We start from the raw sequence: 27,541 nt of genomic DNA on the forward strand, positions 1-27,541 counted from the left end.
CAGTCAAAGGCAAGGATGGCCCTGGAAGAAGTGTAATGCCACAGCTGTACCATGAATTTATTCTGTCGATAGTACGAGGCCGAGCAAGTACTGTGTTAGTTTCTGCTGCGATGCTGAATAAGCCGTAGGAAGTGGGTTGCAGTGCAGAACACATCTCCTCCTGCAACTTGTTTCCCCTCACAGCATGCCTCTGCTTTCCGCGAGTTACGCTGTATTAGCAACGGAGAGGGCAGAAGAGGGATTTTTAAAGGTGCTTAGGCAGCCGAAGAGGTAGGCAGATGACTTACAGCACTTAGGATCCCAGCAGAAGAAACCTGAGTATCATCAAAAAGCAAAATTCTTACGGAAAACCTTCCCTTCCCCTACTCTACCTCATCAGCGGCAGCCTCCCATCACGGCATTACTTTAATTAGCAATTAAAATGCCCCGGAAGGAGCGCTGTGATCGGTATTCCTGGTGGCTCCGAGGGTCTGCTTTCCCCACGCACTGAAAAATAAATAAATCCGCGCCCAGCGCCGGGGTCACCTCGCTCAGCCCCGGGGCCCGGCCCATGGCGGCGGGGGCGGGGGTGAGGGCGCGGCGGGAGCCCCTGCGCGGCCGCCGCCCCCTGTCGCGGCCCGGCCGCGCTTCCGCCGCCGTCAGCTGACTGCGGCCGGCAGCCCGCACGGCCCGGCCCCGAGCCGCGCTGACTGCGGAAGCCCCGCTGCGGCCGCTCCCCCCTCGCCCTCCCGCCCCCTTCTCCCCGGCCATGGCAGGGGTCGTGGTGAGCGGAGCACAAGTAAGTGTGCGCGGCGCGGCACGGCCCGGCCCGGCCCGGCCCCACCTGCCGGCGGCACCGCGCTGCTCCCCGCCCCGTCCCGCCCCGCCAGCGGCAGCGGCAGCGGGGCCGCCGGGCTGGGCTGCGGGCAGGCCGGGGCTGCCTTGCCGGGGGGCGCGGTGGGAGGAGAAGAGGCGTGAGGGGCTCCCGGGGGGCAGCCCGGCCGCCCGAGCCGCTGTGAGCGTGCTGGGGGCTTAGGCTCGCCCGGGGAGCGGGTCGAGGCCCGCCCGCCGGCTGCACATGGCGCGGTGCGGCCGGCTGGGGACGTGCCCCAGGTGTGCTCCCCGCGGGGGGGGGCAGCGTGCTGTGCCCACAGCTCCTGCGGCACCATCCGAGAAAGGTGCTGCCTTACGGGTTACTAAGATCCCAGGGCCACTCTAACGTAGTGACAGAGATTAAGCGGTCATTGCCCCCAAAGCTAAAGCAGAAGAGAGTTGCAACCGATACTGAGATTAATTTACACTTTAAACATTTTGTAAAAACGTAGTTTGTTCCTGAATTGTACACAGTGCATTGAAAAGCCTGCAAGAGTGTCTGAGCTGCCCGTAGCTGGTCTCCTGCTGGGTTTTGTAAGAGAGTTCCTGAAACCCGTTTCTGTGGGATGTTGAGCTGGGCACCAGTAATATCAGTGCTTGATTATGACCAGCCTGCATTCACTCTGGAGAATTATGCAATGGAGACATCTACATCTACTTCTAATCCCATGGGATGTCCTGCAATGGGCATAGAAAATCTGAGAAACCTGCCATTACTCATGTGCCTGGTACCAATGAGTGGAGTCACCAAGGGCACAGTAGGTTTGCTCTCCTCTCTCACTGGTGGCATCTCTGGATACGCACTTGAAAGCTCATCCTCGTTTTGAGGGTATTTGAGATGGATGCCAAAAGAGGAGTATCAGATTGCGTACCTCTTATTGTTTTCAGGGAAAATTATTTTTAATCAAATGACTACAAATGAAGAAATGTTATTCTCAACTTGTCCAGACTACTGAAGCCTTGTTTTATATCAGCATTGTTCAAAGATTAAAGAACAGACGAGTGAGAAAAGAATACTCTTGAAAACTTGTTTAAAAAGGCTTATTGTGCATTGCACGGCTGGCGATCTGGCAGCCGCTGAAGAGAGCTCTTGGGTATCTGAGGCAAGTTTGTGTATGTGGGGTGTAGAGATTGGAAGCAAGCGTACCTTGTATTTTGTGGGAAAATAAATCTGTTTGTTTAAAATTCAAAATGGCGCTTGTATATTGAATGAGCTGAAGTAGACTTTGTGCAAGTAAAGTTCCTTTCATGAGGCCCTTAGCATTAAAAGGTCATGATAACCATGTTTCACCTGCAAATACATCTATGAATAACCCGTTTGTACCAGTTGTGCAAATATATTTGTATATTTTACCAGTTCAAAGGCTGAAGCTTTACAATATCTTAAGTATTTTGCTTTCTGTGTGCCGCAGAAAACACATTTGTATGAGCTTCCTTCCTCAACTTCTGTTCTTGTGGAGCTAGGACAGTTGAGGCCAGTTAAGTTTCTGGAGCAGTGGCAGTGTAGGTCAGAATCTTTTGCTACTTTTCCACCCCTGGTCCCTGTGGGTGAGAAGAGCAGTGGTGGCCTGTGCTCCTGCAGTCTCTGTAGCTGCGCAACATCATTTTCCAATCCTAATGTTAATGGGCATCATATTTTAGTTATGTCCTTTACAGCGTGTTGCACTGAATTACTGTTTAATCCAAAGAATTATTCTACTAGTAAAGGGGTGTCTCTCCAAGGGTTTGCAGGCGCTAGTTTATAGAAATCTACTTTTCAGCGAAGAATGAGGCGATACTTGTTTGTATCCTCATATGTATACTGTAAAATATTTTGTGGTTCTCTTGGATGAAAACTAGTGGGTCAGTATATATAGAGAGAGTGTGAGGCATGTTTAAGTCAATGAATTCTCAAAGACACTTGCTGTTATGCCCGAACCATTAGGATGTGAGCTACCCAGAACTGTTCATTTCCCTTTCGTCCTTACACTCACTGAAGTCATGTGTATGTCTAGTAGCAGAATATATATATATATATTATATATCATAAGAGCAGGGATGGTTTAAGAGGGAAGATGTTGTTAAACGGAACTTCAAGCTGCCTGCTTTCTGCTCATAAAAAAAAATACCACTGTAGTCAGTTTTGTTTGCTTAAGGTATTGAACGAAGTGAATTAAATTTGATGCAATACTGTAGTATCAGATTGCAATCATTTTCAGAGTGTAAGAAACAGGGATGATTTTCAAAAGTACAGACTATCAGTCTGTTCTGCAGAGTCTCTATGTAGCAAAAAATGAAGTAGTATCAAAACAGTTTGACCCTGTGGTGTATTTTTTTACCTAACACCCTGTAGTGTGTGAACACCAGTGGTGTATGATAGCAAATATGCATTCAACATGGAGTTAACAGCTGTATCTCCTAGGTAGTAGTGTAACAGAGCGTTGAAATCTACCTGCTTAGCAGGTTGCCATCTAAGGACAACCAGTGTTCCTTTAGCACAGAATCTGAAGTGTTGGTGTTGGGTGAGTCAATACAGACAATACATGTATGACAGTATGTTTGACATGATTTGTGGGGATTCTTTTAAGAAATTAAGCCAGACTTCCAAGATGATACATCAGACAGAATATGTGAAGTTTTTTTTTTTTTTTTTTTTTTTTTAATATCATCAATTACATCAACACTGCTAAAAAGAAATATGAGTACATATTTTATTTTTTTCTACCTCTAATTCTTCCTCTCTTTGTTAAAGGTGGGTCAGATAAACAGCTATGGAAAGAAGGAAACACATTCACAAGTATTTTGGGTATAACAAGGAGTGTAACCTGAACATAGGTGTGGAAGCCAAAAACCTTTGAGACTTGCACCACTGTCCAAACAAAGCTGCATGCTTGATTTCTCAGACCTTGAGCAGCTTTCCTGCTCTGTCCCTAGCATACCTCTGAAAATAATAATCACCCCAAGGAACTGCTGTGAGAGTGGATTGATGGCACATTGCTTAGGTGTTTCTGGACGAAACTTTCTGAAGTGATCTCTAAGTGTTTTGCATACTGAGAGGCAAACTAAAAAGTACTTTGAAAGTCTGCTGATGTTTTACGAATTTTTCTTCTAGGGTGTTCAGAAGGGTAATCCAAAGTAATGTTAGATCAAAGTATTAATAGGGGGATGGAGTATGATACTTATGACTTAACGGAATAAATGCAATTGTAAAATAATTTTTATCTGAAATAAGAAAATTCTGCTGTGTTGTACGTAGGGCTATGCACGTGTAAAGTATTAAGCTGACTGTATCGATAGAAAAATGAGACTGTGATAGATTCTTTAGCAGTGAAACAGAAGAAGCTCAAAGCTGTAATGAATGTTTATTATACTGTGTGTTGTCGTTGGATCAATGAGGCAGAATCTGGACAGGAAACTGTAAATAATCCACTTACGGAATGCTTCCTTTTTGCTTCTAATTCTCAGGTGTCCTACATTAGTCAAGACTGTGAAGAAATTCCAGAATTTCTGGGAAGAAAATACGGACATATGGCAAAAAGGCTAGATCTTAGCTTCAACTTGTTAAGGTATGTTGTAATGTATAGATTTTTTTAAATGCAGTTTGGCTCACCAGCTCCAAAACCATAATATTTATTTGTTTTTCTCAAAATAGAAACACGCACAGTTGTTGTCAAGTGGGTGATACTGTTTTATAGACAATGTTTGTCTCCTTTTCTTTTACTTTTGGAACACAAGCAACCAGGTGAGTGTAAATTTCTGATGTTAATGCAAATGATGCCAGTGCGGAGCTTACAGTTAGTTCTCTGCTCAAAATGGAAGATAAACAACATTACCTGAAGAAGTGAAGAATGGGATCAAACATGAATTTTCCTAAAACAAAAAACAAGTAAGCGTGTGCTTATTTCCTTTTTTTATTTGTAGATCTCTGGTTATTACTGTAAATGGTTTGTAATACTCTTTTCCCAGATGATGTGTTTTTATTATATGATTTTATTTTGTGCAGCTGTATAGTTAAGTGCTACAGCTAAGTGCAGTTAGAGTTTATAAATAAATTCTAAATTATTTTAACATATGGATTGATTTTGAATTCTATACTATTCCCATTAGTCATTACAAAAATTCTAAGCAGTATCCATTTTCATTTAATCATTGTGTGAGAAGCCTGGTGAGGTTCAGCAGTGTGCCTTTCAGATTTGGAACTCTGTAGGTAACTAAGGGAGAAAGGAGTGGCGTGTAGTAATATATTTTAGAAAAAGTGTAGCTTTCTTAGCATTAGAGCAGAGGATTCTTAACTTATTCCTTTTATTTCATTGAGGGTAAGCCCAGAGTCTACTAGTGAAGAATGAGTCACATAAAAGTAATATGCTAGTGTCTGGTTCTCCTAGGGAGAACAGTCACTGGTTTTTATCTTGCGTAACACGAATAAATGTTATGTTGAGCAACCGTAAACTCTGAAAGACTGATTCCTGTACGCAGGAGGTAGCAGAGCAAAAGAGGCACTTAATCTGTGGATTGCCATTATCTTAAATTTATCTTATGTCTGGCTGATGACTGTGTACCTATGGAAATTGTGATTAAATGAGAGAATTTTGGGGAAGAGGGGAGCTGGAATCGACATTTTTTTCTTTTTATTACAAAGATAATTCAAGTTCTGCATGTATATTAAGATTTAACATGTCAACAAGACTACTCTTTCCTTTCTGGAGGTACTATCCCTTGGAAAGAAAAAAAAAAAAAAAAAGGTTTGGGGAAGGGAGGCTTTTTCTTTTTTTAAAGCTTATTTTAGAGAAGTTCATATTAATGTTACATGGGTATTAATGTTTTCTTAATCCTAACTCTTAAAAAGGAGTTTGACTTTCTACAACAAATTTCTGTCGTCAAAGGCTTAAGTTGATTGAAGAAGACAGATGATCATCACTCCTACCACATATGAAAATAATTTTGTGCTTTGCTGGCATTAATACAATATGCTAATAGTAAGGAATTTAGCTAGTCATCCTTTGAGTATACACATAATGTGTAGGAACTTTTGATGGCTGCCTTTGGATTGCTGTACTATGTCATATGGTAGTGGCTGTGAATCCTCCGTTTGCTAGGATTTATTAGGGGGGAAGTTTAAGTTCTAGAAATAAGCATATCAGCTGTTGTATTTGGACATAGTGCTTAGAGGCTAGAAAGAAGACAGGAAGTGGATTTGTTACTTGAGACACTTGTGATAGTATTTTATTTCATGACTAAGGTATTTTAAATGAACTCCACTGGATGTAAGTGAAGTTGGGTCAGACCTGTAAGACTATCTTCAACTCCGGCTGAAGTCAGTGGTATTCTGTAAGCTTTTCATATGTGTTTGATACTATTTTTTTTAAACTTGAATACCCCTTTAACAAAAAGAGGAACATACAGTGCTGGTTTTGAAGTGTTGATTAACAGGATGCACGTGTCTCTTGAAGCTGTTGCTGATCGTACATGTTTCTGAGGAGTGCCTCCTGCAAAACTGTCAGCTCAACATTCCCTGAACTTGGGCTGTTAAGTCTAGCCAGCAAATGAGGAGGTTTACAGGTTGTCTGTTTTGTGCAGGTACCAGATTACATTCATGATTCTGCTGCACTCTTCTTGGAAATGCAAATTAATCTGAGCTTGTTTGAAGGGGAGGGAAAAAGTTCTTTGTAGTAAAGATGTCAGTTTTCACTATAATGATTCATATTAGATCTAAGCATGTGTGTGTGTTTTTGAAAGAAAAAGGCTATTTTAGTGGTCATTAATCTGAAAACTAATATCTGAGTCAGAGAGATGCTAACATGCTTACTAGTTACCTCAGTGTCAGGATGTAAGTACTTACCAAACTTTTCTGTGTTGTTTTTATATAGGGTTTCTCCTACCCTCTGTAAGTATGGCTACTCCTGAGTGTATTTTGGGAAGGAATTATCCTCTTGTACCAGACAATATATCTTGTAGCATAAGTATTATAAGTATGGGACACTTTATTTTGTGGGCACCAGTATTTGTAGTCATGTTACTTAACATTGCTGTCATAGGTGGTGGTGTGTACAGAGAAAGAGAGATCCATTGTAGTAACGTGTTCGGCTTTTTGATCAGTTGGCAGCAGACGCTTCTTGCAAGGCAGCACTCTTTGTTCAAGTCCAGAAGTCCTGTGCAGTTGTCGATTTACAGTCTTTACTGTGTGCACATGCATGCTTGTGCACTTAAGACTCTTGTCAGAAATACTACTTTCTAGTGCATGGTACAGGTGTCACAAAACTTTCTTATGTAACCGATATGATGAATGTAATTTATAATATTATACTTGATTAAACAATCAATTTAATGACTTACAGTGCTTTTTATACTGTGATAATGCAGGTAACTTGATTGCAGAAGTCAGGATAGAGCCAGGTAAGTTATTTTGCCATTTATGGCTTTTGACAAAAAATGTGTGTTTTCAGAGGCTTGTCCAGGTGTACTGGAAAACGCGTAGGAAGATTGGCTAATACTGTACAGGGAAGTAGGAAGGAATTAGTCAAATGTGCTATGCTTTATGACTTGTTTTACACTCAAACAACTTGTGCTAAATTTGTCACTTAATAACATAGATATTCATTCAATAGATGCTGTTTTGTATTTCTGGAACATACTAACCTGCTGTTATGAACAAAGCATGGAGTTGCTTGTTTACCACCACCACCCACCCCCGCCTCTTTTTTTTTTTTTTTTTTTTTTTCACTTGTTGAGCTGATACATATTTAGAGAATGATTTTTTAGAAGTTAAGGATATCATGTAATTTTTTTATTGTTTGTGATGGCACTTCTGTCTCTTTTTTTCTGCAATGAAGAGTAATTATCTGGATTCAGTGTTTTCATGTGTGGTGGTTTTCTTCTCAGATTTCTGCCATTTCTCATTCTGTGTGTTACATAAACACATAAACGTGCACAAAAATGGAGAACTAAATTGTAGGGGGATAGGGTTAGTGCTTTTGTATTGGCAAATGTATATGGAGAAAAATATATTATTCGCCATTTTTTTCTGACCTTAGAGTTCTGTCCAGGTTCTTTCCTCTTCTTTATTAAATACAAATTAGGGCCTATGTAGACACTAAATTTTCTTTGTACCAGATGTGGTAAGGTTAATGACACTTGATTAAATACTCACAAATAGTTGCTCTTTAAAAGAATTCTTGTCTTCCTTGTTTGCCTTTTTCTAAGAATTGGTCTTGGCTCTTGATTACCCTGGCTGATACATGGATTCATCTCTCTCTCACTTCTGGCAGCCCAAGCCAAGTGACCATTACGTCTCAACAATGGTTACTCATCTCCTCTTCTGACCAGAAGGGAAAGGAAGGATAGGAGAGGTGAATTGCAAAAGGGAACTTTCTATGGGGAGGGTGGGGAAAAAGGAGGAGTGACAGTTGTGTATGAAGCACGAAAAATGGTGTGCATTTCAAAGCATGGTAGTAGTAATCAGCAAGATGTGGTACCACTGTATTCTGTAGCCTGTTCACGCCTCTGGTGGACTGAAATCCTTCAACTCCAGACCACTGCTATCCACTTGTGAATTATTTCTTCTTATGCTGTTTTCTTTGCAGATTTTGTTTAAACAGTTTATAATGTCTTCTGTGTTTGGACTAATGGGGGGTCGTGAAGAAGATGGAGCCAAGCTCTTGTCAGAGGTGTACAGCAAAAGGATGAGAGGCAGTCGTCACAGGGAATTTCCAACTACATATAAGGAAAAACTTCACAATGAGAAAAGTTGAGTGGAAGAGGTGCACAGAGAGGCTGTGGATCCCTCCTCCCTGGGTGATATTCCAAGTGCAACTGGACAAAGCCCCAAGCAACCTGATCTAACTTTGAAGTTGCCCTCCTTTGAGCAGGGGATTGGACTAAATGAGCTGTAGATGCCCATTCTGACCTAAACTGTGATCTCATTCTGCAACCCTACTGGTGTGATTGTAGTAAAATGGCCAGAGTTAGAGCAGCTGTTTTGGTTGATACTGATAGTGATTTTCAGCTATTTCAGAAATGAACTATTTGTACTATGTATTGTAAATAAGGCATGTTTCAGCAGCAGAGATGTTTTGAAAACCGAGTTCTGAGTCTTTCATAGTAACTGTATATGATAGTATATTCACTGGTAATAGAGTACTGTAAAGGCCACTTTTTTTTTTTTTTTTTTTTTTCTTTAATACGTGGAAAGCTATTCCCCAGTTCCCAGTTCGTTATCTAATGAAAGAATGGAGTACAGGAAGGAAAAGTCACTGATGTACCAGTGTTAGTGTTGCTGGGAAGCTTTGCTGAAAAGGATTTCAAGGGTGAATGGAAAACTATTGTTGATCACTAGAAGTTAAAGATTTCATTGGAAAAAGGTAAATAATAATTATTGGTGAAGGAAAGAAAGGAATAAGCACGTAAGCAAGGATGTAACATAGTTAGGATGTAGAGGCTTGGGTAAAATACAAAGATACTTTTGCTAGACACAAATTGCTATTTTGTGGCAAGAGGAAGAAGTTATTCAAAGGTTCTTTTATTTGTTCTAGATAACTTTCTTTGTGCTAAATATCTCCCTTCACATTAAAGGCTAAGTGCACTCCAGTGCCTGAATAACAGATGTCAGTGTTATTGCAAAAATAGGTGCCATGCTTTATAAATAACATCTACTGTTTCGTTCACTGAGAAGTCCACTTCTATTTTTGTGTTTTTAAACGTGGACTATTTTTCTTTTTCTTACAGAGATTTCTTCGGGCTCTAAACTGTGAGACGGAAGGGAGAGTGAATCTTTTATCTTGGCCAATGAGGGAGGATTAATCCAATAATTGTGCTCAGGGAGATACAGATATCTCTTCCCTCTCTCTGGGGTGCAGATTATTTCTGCTAGGAGCATGAATAATTTGCACAGTGTGTGCTTGTGCATATTTTCCACCGTCCGATTAAGAGGGTCTATGTATGAAAACATCCCCTTGAACTTTAATCCTAGTCTGGAATGTTCCTCCACGACTTCTGTGAGGGTGAGGCTTTGTAGTATCCTCTCTGTGGAGTAGAGATTGTTTATTTCTATCTTCTGTCTACTGTTTTCTTGCCTGGGGAAGCAGGCAAGTGGCAGCCTGAAACTGGGCTTCAGTTTTGCAGGGTGTATTTTCCTTGCTGAGTTGAGTATGCGAAAGAGGCTTTTTTTTTTCTTGCTACCTTCCCAGTCTGTACAGCAGTAAGGCACACAGAACAGGAAGATGAACAACAAAAGGGAGATGGAAATAAAAGCCAGAATTCAAAACAAAGCATGACATATTTTTAAAAGCCTTTAGACTGATCTTTATAGCATTTTAAAATGTTGAAGAAAATGCACTATTGTTAAAACTTTTTGATGGTTTTATTTATAAGGTAGAAAAATATTTTCACCATAATTGGGTAACTCTTAATCGTAGCAATTGCATATTTATCAGTGTGAGGGGCTGTTATTAATGTAGCTGTCATGCACAAACACATTTCTGCATTAAATCCATTTAGTATGTGCATTATTCGGTCTAGAATGTCACCAGGACATCAAAGCCCCCTTAGGCATAAGAGCACAGTGCCCTGCTGTGGCTGCAGAAAGGGCTTGATCAATAAATGTAACATGTTAATGCAGAGCAAATAGAATAAAAGATTTCTTTGACAAGACATGAAAAATCACCTTGTGGCAGCTGGCATGGTGATGCCATTTCAGCGGAGACACTAGCAAAGTTGATCTGACAAGTAAAGAGGAGAGATGATGGTTATAAGGTGCTTTTGTTTCAAACTTCTTTCTTGACCTGTCAGGTTTTGAAGGAGCCTGAATGGCCCTTTTTTGTCATGTGAAAATTGTAGTCTTAGGCAGTTATGAAGCAGTTATCTCTTCTCAAATTGTGAATGCTGCTGTTTAATTGATTCACTTAGCATTTGAAACTGTCACGCATTAATAATTGCTAAATCCTGTAGATACTGCTCCAGTGTGTCATGCTTAAATGTGTAGTTATCAGAAAATTAATATCCTTAATGAACCGACGCTTTCAAACTAGCATTGCATGAAATCTCTTTTGCCCTTTCATTTGTTGAAGGTATATCAGCCAGTTTTCAGAGCAACCCCTCCTGACATTGGTGTGGTTTTATTTATTTATTTTTTTGATGCCCGACAAATGCCAGCTTTGCTTTGGGTACATAGTGTGCTCAATGACAATAAATATAGTAATTATGCTGGAGTTAGTAATTAACATAATTATAGTCAATTACGACAAATACAGTGCAGAGCTAAATAAATGAGGGTGAGAAATTAGCAAGCTAATTGATTTACCTTACTTGCTGCTTCTTCTTGCAACTAGCAGTTGTGGATTTTCTGCAAGGAGAAAGTGTATTGTTTACAAATAGCTGATAGTGTTTTGAAATGATTCTGTCTTATGGCTCTCACTTCAGTTTCTTTTATACTGAGGTGAAGAGGATTGAAATATGGGGTAGTCGTTAGAAGGAAAAAAGGAGCTGCTGTTCTGTTCTCACTGAATGCTCTGAAGGAAAATGTATGTACTTGCTTTAATTTTAGATAATTCTTAGAGTATTGAGGGAAAAAAGGCTATTTTTCTTCACAAGAAAAATACATTGCTACGGAAATTTTTGCCATATATTTTAATCTGCTTAAATGTGGTTTGAATTATCTAAAAGACATCAATATCTTTTTGTTTATTTATTTACTTATTGACATTAGAGAGGTCTACACAGCACTGGATAGCTAAAGAAAGAATTGAAATTGTTCAAGTAATCCAAGTGTGTTGAAACAATATGCTCTTGTTCAGCCATCAGTTTCAATAATTCAGAACCATCGGACCAGTATAGATGCATAGTATCATAATGTTTGTGCACATTATAATTGCCTGTTTTGTTTCAAGATGATTTATAGTATGTTGTCTGAAATAAGAGTATTGGAGCTATGCTGTTAATCTGTTTCACTCTCCTTTTTTTTCTTTTTTTTTCAAGCATGACTACATTTTACTATAAGAAAAGAGAATTAATATGTTTAAGTACTGAAGATTTTGCATTTTTTTTTTAAACTGGGATTTTTTTCTTCATGCAAGGAAACAGGGTGTGGTTTACAAACATGAGTTCTGTACTCGGTCTAGTTTATTGTTTCAAGGTAAATGGAATTGTATCTAGACACGTCAATGAAGAGAGAGCATTTGCTGCAGCTAAGCAATCTGAAATATATGATTTCTTGATGTTTTGCTACTGAGGTAATGAGTAGGTTTGTAGTTCAAGAGGTGGATGCTTAAAGTTTGCCTGTTAGGGGTGTCCTACTGTAAAGCACATGATGCTCTATATTTTGAGTAATATTGAAATGTTAGGAATGTCAGAAAATGAATGTACATCAGCACTCTTTAGAATCAATCCATTTGAAAATCAATTTGCTAAATGGAATATTTATAAACAAGGAGTCATTTAAATTATTTAAAATTTATAGACTTAGTCTTTCAGATGAAGTCTTACATGTTTATTAATCGGTATGGACTACATTATGCATAATTATATTTTTATTAAAATAATTATTAAATAGTTGTATCCTACTGGACAAACTGAGACAAATGTGATGATGTGTTTATATATGAGTAAAACCTTAGGAGTTGTATAAGATAAAGTTTTATAGGTGCAAAAATGTAGGGAGAGTATTACCAGTAAAAAAAATATTTTACATTTCAAATAGTATTTCTGTTTTGGGTAGCTGATCAAACTATAATAATTAAAGCTAAATGCACTCCTTACTCTCTCTTCCTCTCCTTTACCCTCACGCCATGCCTTCCCTTTTGAAAAGTAACATTTCAACAGGAACCAGATGTGATCTGGGTAATGTATAAGGAAAACTTTTTTTAGCATTTGAAAACTTTGAATAATAAAAAAAAATACTATTAAGATTTACTTTGTCTCTCATGCAGTAGCCGTGCCTGTGTTCTGTTACTTTGTCAGCTTTAAATGTAAGTATGGAACATTTTGCCATTTCAGAATATTTTCTGTATATGTTTTTGTGGCTCGTGTATTTTCCTGCTGTCTTTTCTGTTGTCCTTGTTTTTTTGTTGTTATGAAGGGGATGAGTGAATGAACCAGTTTTAAAAATATCAAGTTCGTGGCTTATGGTATGCATTTAAATACCTGAGTTTGATTTTCATACACTGTGCATAGGATGTAAGGGTTTTTGTTTTGTTTTGATGGATAAGTTAGTTTTCCAGACTTGCTGATATGTAGAGGCAAAACTTAGATTATAAATTGTTTTATTTCAATTTTGTACTGGTGGTTTTTCTCTTCTGTAGTCCCAACAGCCTCTCTTTCTGTCCATTGATCCTTGCTTGACTTTTTATGGCCACATAGTCACTAACAGACTGTGAAAACACTGTAGTATATATACCTCTGACCCCCAGTGCTGGCCATTATCCATTGATTTACTATATCTGACAGATCAGAACATAAGATTGTATTCTGTTCTGCTTTTCTCAAGAAGGCTTAACATTGTGGAAAGAGTTGTCCTGAGAATATATCACATGGCAGAATTGGGCAAAAGCTTGTTACTTGAACCTTTGGGGGGTGTCCGTGTGTGTTCATATTGTGTAGTAGAGAATTCTTGGGAGGGATTACTGGAGCGTTTAAATCTGGTAAAAACGTTAAACATACTGCAGAATTTGATGTTAAGTAAAATAAAGTGAGCTTGAACTGTTAGATCTTTAAATGTAGCTAGTGAATGCTAATGTGGTGGGTGTTGAAATTTGTTTTCTTGGTGACATCCGTCTCCATGGGGCTCTTGCAATCATGAGAAAAGATGAAATCTGATATATCTGAATCTACTTGATAAAGGTGAGTAATGAAGTCCTTGTACTTGAACTAAGATGGGGTGTCATATTAGGTATCCATTGACTCAAAGTTGTTCACAAAGCTTTTTGACTGTAATACATCATTCACGGTGAACTGATGTTGATATTATATAACTTCCTTTGAATGAGTGGGGAGTGAACTGCTTTCTCTTGGTCATGAAATTGAAGTGGGTTTTTGGAATGACGTTGGAGGCTAAATCCGTGTGTTTTGTGCTTACTGTTTGGAAACCTGGAGGGCTTAATTCACTGGAACAGTCATTTCATCTCCTGTTGTGAGAACTGTAACCAATCTTAAACAAAAAAGTTTTATTTATTTATTTATTTATTTTTTAAATTTCTCTCTGAATGGCAGGAATCTGGTATTGGACTGAGAAAATCAGTTAATTAGTCAATGGAAAACTACTGTAATATATGGAAAAATATTGGCATTTGGAGGAGAAATAACTTGATGCACTTGTTTTAGTTTTCAAATAATGTTTGTAGGGAGAGTGCAAGTAATGGTTTGGTGACTTCCCCCTGCATAATTTCTGGTTATGTGGATTTTGAGACTGGGAACTACTCTTCTTTTACACAGTATTGGGAGTTACAGAAAAGGGCATATAAAGAGCATGTTACAGGTGAAATAATCAGGTGGAGCGTTCTTATTTTCTGACTTTCCTAATCTCTCTTACTCTAAAACAGTATTTCCTCATGACTGCTGTTGTGAAACGAGAGCCAAGGACTGCAGAAATAACTTATCTGAGGACAAGGAGCTTGACTGAAAGGAAGAACCTTCATTAACTCTGAAGCTATTGTCTCTGTCTCTTCCTCTCTGTTTTGTTGAAAGGTATCATCTGTTGTCTTTGATGCAATACATGAGATTCCCAGTGTCTAACTGCAGATATGAAGAACTTAATTGGTTTTGCTAACCATTACTTAGTTAGAAAGGCCTCTGTCCCCCAGTGTTCAAGAAGCCTGCTGAGTGATAATGTTACAAGTAGTTGGTTGGCACTTGGCACAAAAAATCTGTCTGATGTTTCTGTTCATGTATTGCTTGTTTGCTGTATGTTGTCTTGTGTGGTTTTTGCCATTTTTGAGGTCTTTAATTTTACATGAATCATCTTTACATAAGTTATCTTGGGGTTGATTTTTCAGTTTAAAAAGACAACCGCAAACCCTTAGCTGGTGGAAATGTGAAGAATGAGTATCATAGAAGTGCAAAAGGGCCATGCATTTTACTCAGGGTAAGGAGCAAGCATGTCAAACTAGACATGTTAAACAATAATTATACTGTCTTTAAGGTCATAGTTAATGCAGTGTTAGAGCTCAGTTCCAGGCTTTTACTATGAACTGAAGCTGGCAGTCATGTGAAGTTTTGTGATTTTTATTATTTATTTATTTGTTGTTTTTTTATTGTCGTTCTCCTTGATCATGCTTACTTCATGATCAGTGAGTTGCTTACTGGAGAGTTGTAAGATCTGTTGACTGTCATTTTCTTTCTTTACAATTTGTTCTCCATTTTTATCTTAATTTGTCCATTGAGTCCATAAATGGAAGCTGTGAATATGCTTCATAATATGGTCATTAGCGTGTTCCTTTTTAAACAACTCATTGCTCATGTTTGCTTTGTTGAAAGAATATAGAGATCATATTTAAAAGAACATAAATCAGAGATACAAAATATCTAATGTTGGATAATAATTTATAACCTATCCAAAACTCAGGGGAGTTGATAATGCCTTGATCATTGGACTGCACTGTGGAATAGATCCTCTTCAAGTGCTGAAGTCTCCAGTGTTTTCTCTTGTGCAGCTGGTATATAAACTGTACTGGTAGGTGTGCACACCTCCATTTTTTTTCCATTGAAAGCATAGCGTGTGGGGGATGCTGTCATCAGAAGTAGTTTACTGGCATTATATACACATAAGCACACATGCAAAACAGGGTCTTCTATATAACATCTTTACAATGCCTTTATATATAATGCATGTATATTATGTTTTATCTTTAATACATAAAAAACGGGGGGTGATAATTAGTATTTGATCTACTTAGATTTAGTGCTTGGAATAAGGCTTTGTCAGCGATAACATTTTTATACTTAACATAGAAAAAATGTATTTAAGTTTGCTAACAGAAAAAGATGCGAAACATCAAAAGTGGGTGATGGGAGAGAAAACTGACTGGAGAGAATTAGAATAAAATGGAAGCAATCTCAGTGAAAAGTACTTAAGTGACTCAAGAAATTACAAATATCTATTTCTCCTGTGATTTCTTTATCCAAAACTGCCTATGTTCTTGTGGTGTTTTGTTATTTTTAAACTCCCTCCTCCTTTCTCTTCTCCCTTCTCCATAAACTTTCAGAAGTATTCAATATTGGTCTTGGCATCAGCTCTTACTGAGGCCGATAGGAGGAAAGCTACATCAGCATGGTGTTTTTACTCCAGTGGTGACTGATGCATATCTCATAGGATGGACTGTTTGGCATAGGTGCAAACTCACAGTATTTGGACTTGGTAAGAGTCAGGCTCTTGGTCTGTCAATATTGTTATACTGAAGACTAGAATGAGAATATTTGTCTTATTACTAGTCAACTCCAAACTATTTTTTTTTTTTTTTTTTTGGGGTGGGAGGGAGGTAAAACTAATAAAGGGATTATAAAAGGGTGGCTTTTTATCAATATGAAGCTTATGTGCTCAGTTCTGTCAGGTTGTTCATTTTTATATAATGTAGTTATTGGACTGATGCAACAATTTAGAGTGTGAATGCTCAGTCCTTAATTTCTGAACTTGCATTAAGCACTAGTTTTTAATGCTTGCTTTGCTGAATGTTAAAAGATGTGGATTATGTTTAGTTAAAATGTACTTAATGATATTAAAAATAAAGTTCATATTTTATAAGCCAACTCTGCTTTTGCCATTTGGCTGTTGGGCTAATGGGTGCTGTTAGTTCCTTGTGAATACATCCTATGAAAAGACTTCAGTGCTTAGTGTTTTTAAATTACTTTCAGAAATGTGAGGTGCCTTTCCCTTAGAATATTAATCTGTGATCAGACGTGCCAACAAGGAACTCATTTTATGAATTTTACAGAAAAGCTACATGTTACCTACATTTAATAATTTCTTCAAGCAAATTTTCTAACCATTGATTTGAAGATGAAAGTAGGCATGTGTATTCTTTGTAAGGGAAGCACGTACTTGTGGTCACTTAAACTACTTCTTTAGTTAGTAGTTTAGATATTTACTCATCGTTAGTATTTTTTCCTTTTTGCAAGATTTCAAGACCAGTACATTTTTAGTTGTTTGGAAGCATCCAGTGACCTACTTAGAGCAACAGAGCAGATTTTTATGACCAAGATATGGCTAGAGGGGTGAAATTTTACTTTGGCGACAGTGTTCTGAAGTTTTTGTTCGTTTATTCTTGGTCATATGCTAAATGCTAGGTATTTTATACTAATCAGAAATGCATCTCTTAAAGCACATGGCGATCATATATAAAAGTTGTCCTCAAACCATTTACATGTAAAGGATCCAAGACCTGCTGCGGTATCATGACACTGCAAGGCCATGTGGCCGCAGCAGCACTGGATGAAGATGCTGTGCTTTAGGCTCCCAGGACTTTCAAGACCTTTTTGCTGGAGAGAAAGGATGAAAACTTGACCTAGTTACATAAGTAATAAAATGTACTGATTATTTTAAAGCACTTAAAGGATGAGGGGAGAGTTATTCTGGAAGTGCCAGGGATTAACAGTATAATGAATATTCAGAAAACTCTGGTTCCAATACAATTACATTAAGATTATTTGACAGTCCAGTGTCTGGATGGTAAAATTACAGCTGCTCAAGGATCTGAACGCTTTCTTTCTCTACCTATTAACTTGCATTTAATACACTCTCTATCTTTTACAGCGAAGTACTATGGAATAGCACAGAAACAGTCATGTGTGAAGGTGATTAAGTTGGAATGGCTTTAGGAAAAAACATGTTCAAATAGTATGTTTTCTAAGAAATGGGAACTACCCAACTGAGAGACTGTGTCTCTGTCCAGTTTACTTCTTTTCCTCCAGCTTTTCCTTCATTTCTCCCTCTCTTCTTCAGCTCCTTTTATCAGGAAAAGGCTGCTGAAGGTGCTGTATTTTACTGTCATCTGGGAGATTTGGGTGCAGTACGACAAGATGTTCCTTCTTCCCTTGAAATACTCTATTTTGTTCATGATTTTGCTCATAATTGTGATTAGGCATTAACAAGCTGAGCTGTTCCTGTGTAGCATTAGTTCCAGTTCTACCAGGTGCACAAACTCTGGTCACTGGAACCACAGGTATTTTGAAACAAGGGCTTCACCTGCACTTGACTGACCAAAAGAAAAGAAGTTTCAGAAGTTAAACTGGGGACTAATGCATTAGTCTGGATTCTTTTTGGCCGTCATTTGTCGCACTTTCTACTAATCAGTAAATGAAAGCAGAGCAGGTATGTGCCTGTATTGAACTAAATGTAACGGGTATTTGTGTTTTATAGTACAGCAGACAATGATCTTGGTTAGTCTACCCCTAGTGTTTAAAGCCAAAGTAAAAGGGTGAAGTCAGCTTTAAGGTACCATTACACAGAATCACAAAATTTCTAGGTTGGAAGAGACCTCAAGATCATTGAGTCCAACCTCTGACCTAACGCTAGCAGTCCCCACTAAACCATATCCCTAAGCTCTACATCTAAACGTCTTCTAAAGACTTCCAGGGATGGTGACTCCACCACTTCCCTGGGCAGCCTGTTCCAGTGTCTAACAACCCTTTTGGTAAAGAAGTTCTTCCTAACATCCAGCCTAAAACTCCCCTGGCACAACTTTAGCCCATTCCCCCTCATCCTGTCACCAGGCACGTGGGAGAACAGGCCAACCCCCACCTCGCTACAGCCTCCTTTAAGGTATCTGTAAAGAGCGATAAGGTCGCCCCTGAGCCTCCTCTTCTCCAGGCTGAACAAGCCCAGCTCCCTCAGCCGCTCCTCGTAGGACTTGTTCTCCAGGCCCCTCACCAGCTTCGTCGCCCTTCTCTGGACTCACTCAAGCACCTCGATGTCCTTCTTGTAGCGAGGGGCCCAAAACTGAACACAGTACTCGAGGTGCGGCCTCACCAGAGCCGAGTACAGGGGGACAATCACCTCCCTAGCCCTGCTGGTCATTCTGCACTTTATTTTCATTGTGCCCTTTCTGTGTAGACAGGCGTGCAATGGAAGCAATTAAAACTGTGGGAGGAAAGAGTAGAACTACAAACCCTTCAGGATAGCTGGTAGTGATCAAGTTGGTACTTGTATTTACAACATAGCTTATTATTATTTAACTTGGAACGAATAAATAATTCCTATGTTGTACTAGATGCATGTTACTAGTGGCCAGAGTAGTGTCAGAACTGGTCAGTAAGCTTTGCTGTATACACAGAAGCATCGAGAGTCCTGGGTTCTATATCTCTTGTTTAGTGTACATGTACTATGAAGTCATAATTTAAATCAGAATTCCTAAATGATTTCTTGACTGCAGATTTCCACACAAGACTCATTCTTGAATGAAAATTCTTATAGTCTATTCCCAGCCTTTTTTTTTTTTTTTTTTTTTTAACTAGTAAAAACGCACAAGATAGTCTGCAACAAAAAAGATATGTAGGTATGGACTTACGTTAAGGGTTCATCTGTAAGTTCCTAAAACCAAACAATACCTGAACTTACTCTGTTCAGACGTTTGCTGAACATAAGTGAGATCCTTGAAGTTTGGTTATATCCAGTTGAATGGAACTAACTTAATTCATGTTGTAGTAAATTCACATTGCTGTATGTATGTAGAAAGCTAGGTGTTCCTCATTTCTATCCTGTGCAGGTATATTTTTCTGCGATGTTTTTAAATCTGCTTTGTGCTACAGTGTTTTTTATTTATATTAAGGCCTTCATGTCTCATTAAGTGGTCATTGAACAGAAGCAGTGAATTGATGTTAAAATCTTCTCACTGATGATTTCAGCTAAACCAACCACTAGTCTATTAAAAATAAACAACAACAAAAAAAAGCTTTTTACTCACTGTCTAGCTAACAGAATGCATAAGAGTAGAGAGCTTTGACCCCAGAAGGCTTTGAGTGATAGACTCTTTTCAGATTCTTGTGTAAATCATACTAAGGCCCAATGTGTAAATTTGACAGTAGTTCTCTGCGTTTGACATTGTAACTTAAAGCTTTTATGTTATTTAAATATACTAAAATGCACCCTGAATGAAACTGCAGGTGCTGCTACACTTCTATTAGAGAACAGTAATACTTGCCTTAGAAAAACTCTGAGGCAGGTGAAAGAGTTAAGCAAAGCAGCCAGAAACCATTTTCAGCTTTTACTTTGCAGATACAACCTTTTAAGCATACCTACATTTACCTGCAATGGCAATCGTTTTGCATTTTAATGACAAATCAAGTACGCTAACTTGCATTTGAAACGAAAGTGCCTTAAATGTCTCTGGCTGTCAGAATGAGATGTTAGGAGCTTGATGAAAAGAGAACAAAGAAGACAAAGTATGAAGCCTAGATACAGTGCAAAATGAAATAAAACCTTGTATGGCCTGTCAGGGGTGTCAGTTGATATTCCTATCTAAAGCACATTATAGTATTACTTTGCAGCTCATAGCTTACTCATCTGTCTTTTTTAATTCATCACATTCTAGCCCACATCTTTTAAGTCCCATGTGTCAACAATGGAAGAAATCTGTTAATTGACAAATGAGTGTCACAAATGTGAATTGGTGCCTTTACATCAGAGGCAGGTAGTCTCTGTTGTTTTTTGTCGTCTCTATTATTGGCATAAGCCAGTGTAAGACATCTGTCTTTGCCAGAATGAGAGATGACAGCCAAAGAAGGGCTGTCATTGTTTTAGTGCATGTTCATTCTGCTGAGATACTGTATAAAGATAAAATGTCAGTTAAAAGAATATGAAAAACTATCGGGAGGAAGTCCTTAAATTACTTAGGAAGGGGATCCGGGAATTGGTGCCAGAATTGAAATCCGAACATTCCAGTTTGCATCTATCACATCAATTTAAAAATAATACTTTCTGAGTAACTGGGTCAGTTTATAAGGCATTTAGGAAAACGTTAGGCTGTGTTGGCATAATTAGCTCGTAAGATGGAAGGAAAAAACATACCTCCACAGGATATGAGTTTATTTATTACAAGTTCATTTTTCAGACATGTATAGAATTGTCTCAATAAAAATATGCTGTGTAGCATCTCTGGCGTTGATTTGCATCTGTTTTGAAACATTGAAATTGCTCCTTTCCAATTTCTTTTTCTGTTATATTTCTATTTTAGATTGATGAATAACATAATGAAATAAAAAGCATAGCCAGCTGTGAGTTGATGAGACAATTAATAGGAGGAAAATTATTAACAGAGTTCTGGGGTGTCTAGAGGGTGTAAACTATACCAAAGTTACTCCCAAATCACTGAATCCCTTTATTGTAGTAAATGACTTTTTAATATTGGATAGTGAAAAAGAGGAAAATGCTTTAATGGAGGAGGTGGAAAGGGGAATAGAATAAAAATGTCATAAAAGGCCACCATTGTCCTTTTTATTTTGGGTCAAAAGTTATAAGAAGGATAGATGAATGTTAATCTCTGTTAACTTTAATAACGCTACACTATATGTGCTATGAGATGCTCCACTCCTTCCAAAATGACCTGCAATTTGGGGTTCTGAGTGACCTTATGACCTTGGGTTTTTGAGGACTGTAGCAGAACCCAGCACAGGGCTAAATCTTGAACTGTGATGAGATTGGATGTGTTCAAGTTTCAGGATGTTTCTAAACAATAATTTGTTACAAGTCCTAATTTTAGATTTGTTTTTACATTTTAGAGCCATTGATATGGTAGATTGTAGAAGTTCTCAATTCTCATACCTATGCGATATAGGATAACATTGTAGGATTTGTCTTTTTTTTTTTTAAAAAAAACAAAACTTGCTTCCAGCAAATATTTGAGCAGTAGAAAAGAACGTCTAATTGATGTTTTTCCCTCCCCACCATCAAATGTGGAGCTCTCTAATTTTGTTTGTCTTTGGTAACTGTGTTTATCTCCAAGGAGCCTCCAAGCTGTTTTACTGCAGTCTGTGGTTAATGTTGATTGCAGTTTTTGTTACTGGTCTCAAGAATTGAAATAAAATTAAATAGTTCTAATGGGTTGTGGTGGTTTTACCGTGCTGGGCAGCTAAACCCCACAACCGCTCTCTCACTCCCCCTCCTTTAGATAAGGAGGGGGAGAAGTAAAGCAAAGAACAACTCACGGGTTGAGATAAGGATAATTTAATTAAAGGGAAATAATTATAATAATTAAATAAAGACTACCATGAACTAAACAATTTAACTAAGGGGAAATAAAAGGGAAAGGGGAAAAAGGGAGGAAAACAAACAAACAAAATAAATGAAAGCTATATGGAAGTGCAGAGGAAAGAAATTACTCTCTACTTCCCACAAATGAGCGATGATTGACCACGTCCTTGAAGCAAGGCCTCAACGCACGCAGCCGTTGTTCGAGAGGAGGACCGACGTCTTCTCAACGAGAGCCCACCCCTCCCCTCTTCTTCCTGTTCCCACCTTTTATTGCTGAGTGTGACACCACATGGTATGGAATATCCCTTTGATTGGTTTAGGTCAGCTGCCCTAGTGATGTTTCTCTCCTCACTTTTTTGCCCACCCCCTAGGAGGGTTAGAGAAAGGCCCAATGCTGTGCCACTGCTGCTCAGCAGTAGACACAACACTGGTGTGATAACACTGCTGTTCCAGCTACAAGTACAGAGTACGGCACTGAATGGGCTGCTGCCGGGAAAGTTAACATTCCAGCCAGACCCAGTACATGGGTGCTAGTAATTTTATGGGTCTTTGGTGTCTAAAGCCAAGAATGACTAGCATAAAGCTTCCTTTCATTTTAACATGTTGGATAGAAATATTGTGGCTTTGTAAGGAGATCCCTTTCAAAAAAATAAGAGGGAAGGTGGTTTGTGTCTTTAAAAACCTACTTTAAAAAAAAAGTTTATTTCAAGTCCTTTAGAATTTATGTTGCTAGAGGTCATTTTAAAGGACTACAACTGATGAAACTTAAGGAGCGTTTGTTGTTTGTATACAAAGGCTTACATGCCTTAATTGAACAACTTTTTATTAGTGAAAGCCTTGTTTTTCCGTTTCCAGCCTTAGCTGGTTCTAACTAAATGCTTAAATTTCCAGTCAAAAGCCACGCAGTTGGTGGTATTACGTGAAATGCCAGGCATATCTTCTCAGTCATGGTTTTTAGCAATGTTTTTTCATGTTCATTTTCCTTTGAGAATTGGAAAGGTAACACCCGCCATTTTACAGAGGGCACAACTGAGAGGTGAGGAAGTCTTGTTGGTTAACTGTAGAAGGCAAGTGTCATTTTCAGCCCTTCATACCAACTTGCATAAACCACTCCCATGTGTCGTCAGGAGGGATGGGTGACACCTGTCCACCCACTGTTTCTGTAGTGCTCCTGGAAGTAGTTTATTTTCATGTGCTACATAGCTACACTTGATATTACCTGATAGCAGGTATATCAACAAGGTTGATGATCCATCTGAGACTGAAGAGCAGTTTAGGATTTAAAGTCATTGTAGACATGGAGGTATGTTTTTTGCCTTCAGGCAGATTGGTTTTTTACTCATATTTGTACCCTCCTAACTGAATGTTACATAATTATAAAAACCAAAAACACAAAGGCACAGTAACAAAAACAATGTAGACTGAGATTGTTGATAGATTTTCTTTTTTAGTTAGGAAAGAAATATATTTTCAGTGAAGATAACTAGGAAGAAGAGATATCATTTCTATAAAATAAGTGAATGAACTTCATTGTGAAAATTGATGTGTGGGAAATACAATGGTAGAGTGATAGGATACTATCCTGTCCTATACCTTGTGCTTTCTGCAAAATGCCAGGTAAAGCCTACAGAAAAAAATCAGCTTTTAGAATTCGACTGTGGAAGTATGTGCTTGTATGACAGTATTATCACTGCTACATTAACTCTAGAAAGGGAGGATACTAGAATTTAAATATAAAAATGTGATACATGTGCGTGTGCGTACCCTCTCGGCGATTTCCCCCTCCCAACTGCCAGCTGTCATACAGAATCTGAAACAGACAAAAATTTATTGGGTAGTATTTAGAAACATGTCAGTGGTAACGACTAGATCTCTGATTTCAATTATCACCTACTAAATTTAGGCTAATGTAATGCATTTGTAGACCTGTTGAATGCACTTGACATCATGTTTAAAATATTTGAATCTGCACCGTTTTTTAATATCATATGTTGACCACTTTTTTTCCTACACACATCTGGTGCGTGGCAGCAGGCATCCCATGCGACCCATAAAAACTTCAGTTATACTGGTTTGAGTGTTTCTTTTTTTCTTCAGATAATATTTCACCTAAGGACAAAAAAAAGTCTGAGGTTACAATACAAAAATTTGCTTGATGAAATACAATACTGCTCTAATATCTGTAATTGACATTTTTTTTTCACCCTTTGCAATCAGTATGTAAACAGTGTTTTAATTTTTGCTTCTGTTGTTTAACATTACCTTTTTTCTTGAAAGTCCTTGGGATTTAGGCATCTATGTCAGTTGGATACTCTTAAAACTATTTCAATAGCAAATTACCTATAGCCATTATTATTCTGTAGAATGATAGGGTCATTCTTAAGGTGGAAGCCATGGTTTTGCACTGTCTCTTGTTAAATTAGTGAAGATTAAATTCTGGACTCAAATTCCTCCGAGTTCTGCTTTACTTGCTCTGTGAATTTTTTTTTTTTTTTTTGCTATTATTTTAGGTTTTTGAGGGGGGACCTTTTAATTCTTTTTATTTATTTTTTTCCAAGTATTGGGATACTTTGTTGTAGTGCTCCAAAATAGTTTTGTATCTTCCAATCTCTTACTCTTTTACTCCTTCCCTACGCAACATTCTCATACATACTCATTAAATCTGTCTGCTGATGTTTGCAACTCTGAGCTTACCTTCTAACTGTTGGGATAATAACCTTTGAAGGCATTTCTTTGGTAGTACAGAAGTGTTTGAATGCTCACTGTTTTTGTGAAAACATTACAAACTTCTAATGTTACATTTGCATCTGTGTGCAAGCAATGTAAGAAACAAAATAGTCTTCAAATATGTTTAGAATACTTTAAATAAGATAATTGTCCAAATCTTGATAGCTGCCTAGACAAGGGAATTTTGGAGGAATAAATATCCTTCTTGTTTAAAGCAAGTCCCCAGATTGCTTATACTAATTTTGCTTTGTTTTAGTTTATCATCTTGGAATCTGTTTTTCCTTAGTAATCTTCTGTGATTGCTAGCTTTCTTTTTTTTTTTTTTTTTCTTCCTGCATAATACTCCCAGACATCCTTTAACTGTTTTATCCTTACGGATCTCAAAAGTGTTTTAAACTGAAGTTATCAAAAAATTCTGAGCATGTTACATATTTCTGAAATATAGGGCAGAATAACAGGAACATTTGAAAAGGGTATTGGAAGTGTGCCTTCTGGAAGAGAAAACTAATCTTGAAGATGAAATTTCAATAAAGTTGAGTATAGCTCTTCTGGAGAAATGGGTAAGGACATTCTACTGACTGTCACTTTCAGAATTGTTAAAATTGTCTTGAATGGCAAATTTCAGGAAAAATTTCCCGTGACCCTTTTTTTCAGGGATTTTATTTATTTTTGGTGTGGAAAGTATCTTATGATTCCTTAGGAATCCTCCAAACCAAGCATGGATGTACATGATATTTAATAATTGCAAAAGATGTAAATAGCAGCTTCATGGTGTGAGCAGCAATGTTTCTTACTCTGATTTAATCTTGTCTAGTACAAGTCTAAAACTCATCATTGATCACAAGTCACAGAATATTTCTACATAACTTTATTTTATAAAGCTTGTATTAGGCTGTATTTATTGTTCTTTTTCTCAATGGAAGATCCCTTTCAGATTAGCCCTGTGTGTTTTTTATCTTTCTTTGGATGTTTGACCGATGAGATCTAAGGCCTGAGAAGCCTTCAAAATCAAAACTGTGGTCATAAAAAAAGAACAAACTGAAGTTTAAATAGTTTGCAGTACTTGCTTTGCTCTGTTACGTATATTTATTTTAATAGCTTGGGACTTGCAGATAAATGGTTCTGTTCTAACCATCAGTTCTATAAGGCTTTGTCCCTACCAGAATGCTGAGATTTTGGAAGAGTGCAGGGTGGGTATTTAGTTTGTCTATTTTGATTTTTTTGTAATGATTGTATGTTGGCTTGTAAATATAGGGAACTCTTCTGCTGCTCTGTTTTGCTAACCTTTCTGATTGCTCTGTTTTCAGTCATTCTCAAATCACTCCTGTGCTGCCTGACTGCCACTTTGCATGACCCAGTTTGGGACAGTTTTGCTGGCTTCCTCTTTATTCCTGCAAATTGTTCTAATCTTTGTGACTGCAGAAATGTTTCCTCTGTTTCCAGGTGTCTTCTCTCACTTGATATCATGGTACCTGCCAACTGTCTGTTTCTACAGCACTGAAATGTACCTTCGGCTTCTCTTTAAATAAATAGGACAGTTAACTGCTTTCAATACATCATTGTGGGACTTCTTCTCAAATATGCAAGTTTATTGCAAATCCTTTGTATGTGGTACATCTGCTATCCACTTGATATGTCAGTAGAATTCATGTTGAGGAAAAGTATATGCATACGTGAAGAGTGGAGAGGGATGAAAATTAGTATGTTGCTGTTCTCTCCTTGTTACAGCTGATAGGTCTAATATAAAAAAAAAGAAGTGCATGCTACAGTCATGAACTCTAAAATAAAAAGGCTCAGGAGTTTTTATGTTGCATAAGCAAACAAGTGAAGTGTATTTTATGTTCCTCTGGAGCAGAAAAGTAAATACTGTGATATTTATTATAGCTTCTCTATTGATAAGCCCTATCAGTAATAAAAGTCTCAAAGTTAATTAAACTTAAGCTTTATGTTAAAGGCACTGTCCTATTTTCTTGTTACTTCTCAAAAATGCTTCATCAACCATCATAGTCTGTAAAGTGTCTTCCATGCATTAATCAAAGAGACTGCTGTGGGAAACTTTAATCAGAATAAATACCAGTTTATACTTTGTAAACAAATAATTAGTTGGCTAAGAAGAAACAAAAAACATTTCATCCTTTCATTTAATGAAAGCCAAAAAGGGACAAAAACAGAGAAGGGGGAATGCTCATCTGTGTTATTAATATATGGCTTACTTACAATTCATGACTTCTGTCACACAGTGCCATCCTTCTAATCAATGGTCTGGATGTCTTTCTGGAATAGATTGGATTAATCTTTGTTATAAATGCGAACAAATGTATTTACTCCAGCAGAGATGAAATAAAAAGACAGCTAAAGAAATTAATGTTTGGAAATAGTAGAGGAGTTTTATATTGTCATTTGCTTTGCTTTTTTAAATGCTTCGTGAGGCTTTGTCATTGCAATTCCTACAGGAGGGTGGTGGTGCATTATGTGAAGACAAATGTCTTGGGAACAAAAGGGCCCTTTTCTGCCAAAGCTGGAAGATGGTTCTGGCTCTTCATTTTTTTTTCCACCTTCAAAGAAGTCCAAGAAAACTGCTGACACTTACAGAAGAGTAAAATATGATTTATGATGACATCATGTATTACCCAAGCAAATCTGTTTCGAGGAAGATTGTTTTTTTTTTCTGGTGTGTTGTAATAAAGAAACAGTGAATCATTCTTGAAGGAGTATTGGTTCAGATTCTTCTCCCTCTATTGCCTCCACCCCACCCCCACTTTTCCCAGTTTTATGATTCTTTAGGGGTCTTAATATTGATGTTAGCTACAAAAGAAG

At 37.9% G+C, this 27,541-nt stretch overlaps 1 protein-coding gene and 1 long non-coding RNA gene across 4 annotated transcripts in view; both read left to right on the forward strand.

The window, feature by feature from the left end:
• The first annotated feature begins 662 nt into the window (after nt 1–662).
• LRMDA (leucine rich melanocyte differentiation associated) overlaps nt 663–27,541 on the forward strand; it is a 684,247-nt gene continuing 657,368 nt past the window's right edge. The window contains 2 exon segments of the mRNA XM_082765457.1: nt 663–778; nt 4,297–4,397. Of these exon segments, the coding sequence (XP_082621583.1) occupies nt 749–778; nt 4,297–4,397 (131 nt within the window). The 5' untranslated portion in view covers nt 663–748.
• Nucleotides 12,757–27,386, forward strand: LOC309880477. 3 transcript variants are annotated; one of them, XR_014317980.1, is made up of 6 exons: nt 12,757–14,502; nt 14,811–14,899; nt 15,380–15,487; nt 16,020–16,171; nt 25,170–25,284; nt 26,168–27,386. It is a non-coding gene; the product is annotated as an uncharacterized lncRNA (long non-coding RNA). The 3 variants fall into 3 exon arrangements; XR_014317981.1 differs by having other exon boundaries at nt 12,757–13,659; nt 14,358–14,899; XR_014317979.1 differs by having other exon boundaries at nt 12,757–14,899.

Source organism: Aythya marila, assembly GCF_965140915.1.
Source record: "Aythya marila genome assembly, chromosome: 7".
Classification (NCBI taxonomy): domain Eukaryota; kingdom Metazoa; phylum Chordata; class Aves; order Anseriformes; family Anatidae; genus Aythya; species Aythya marila.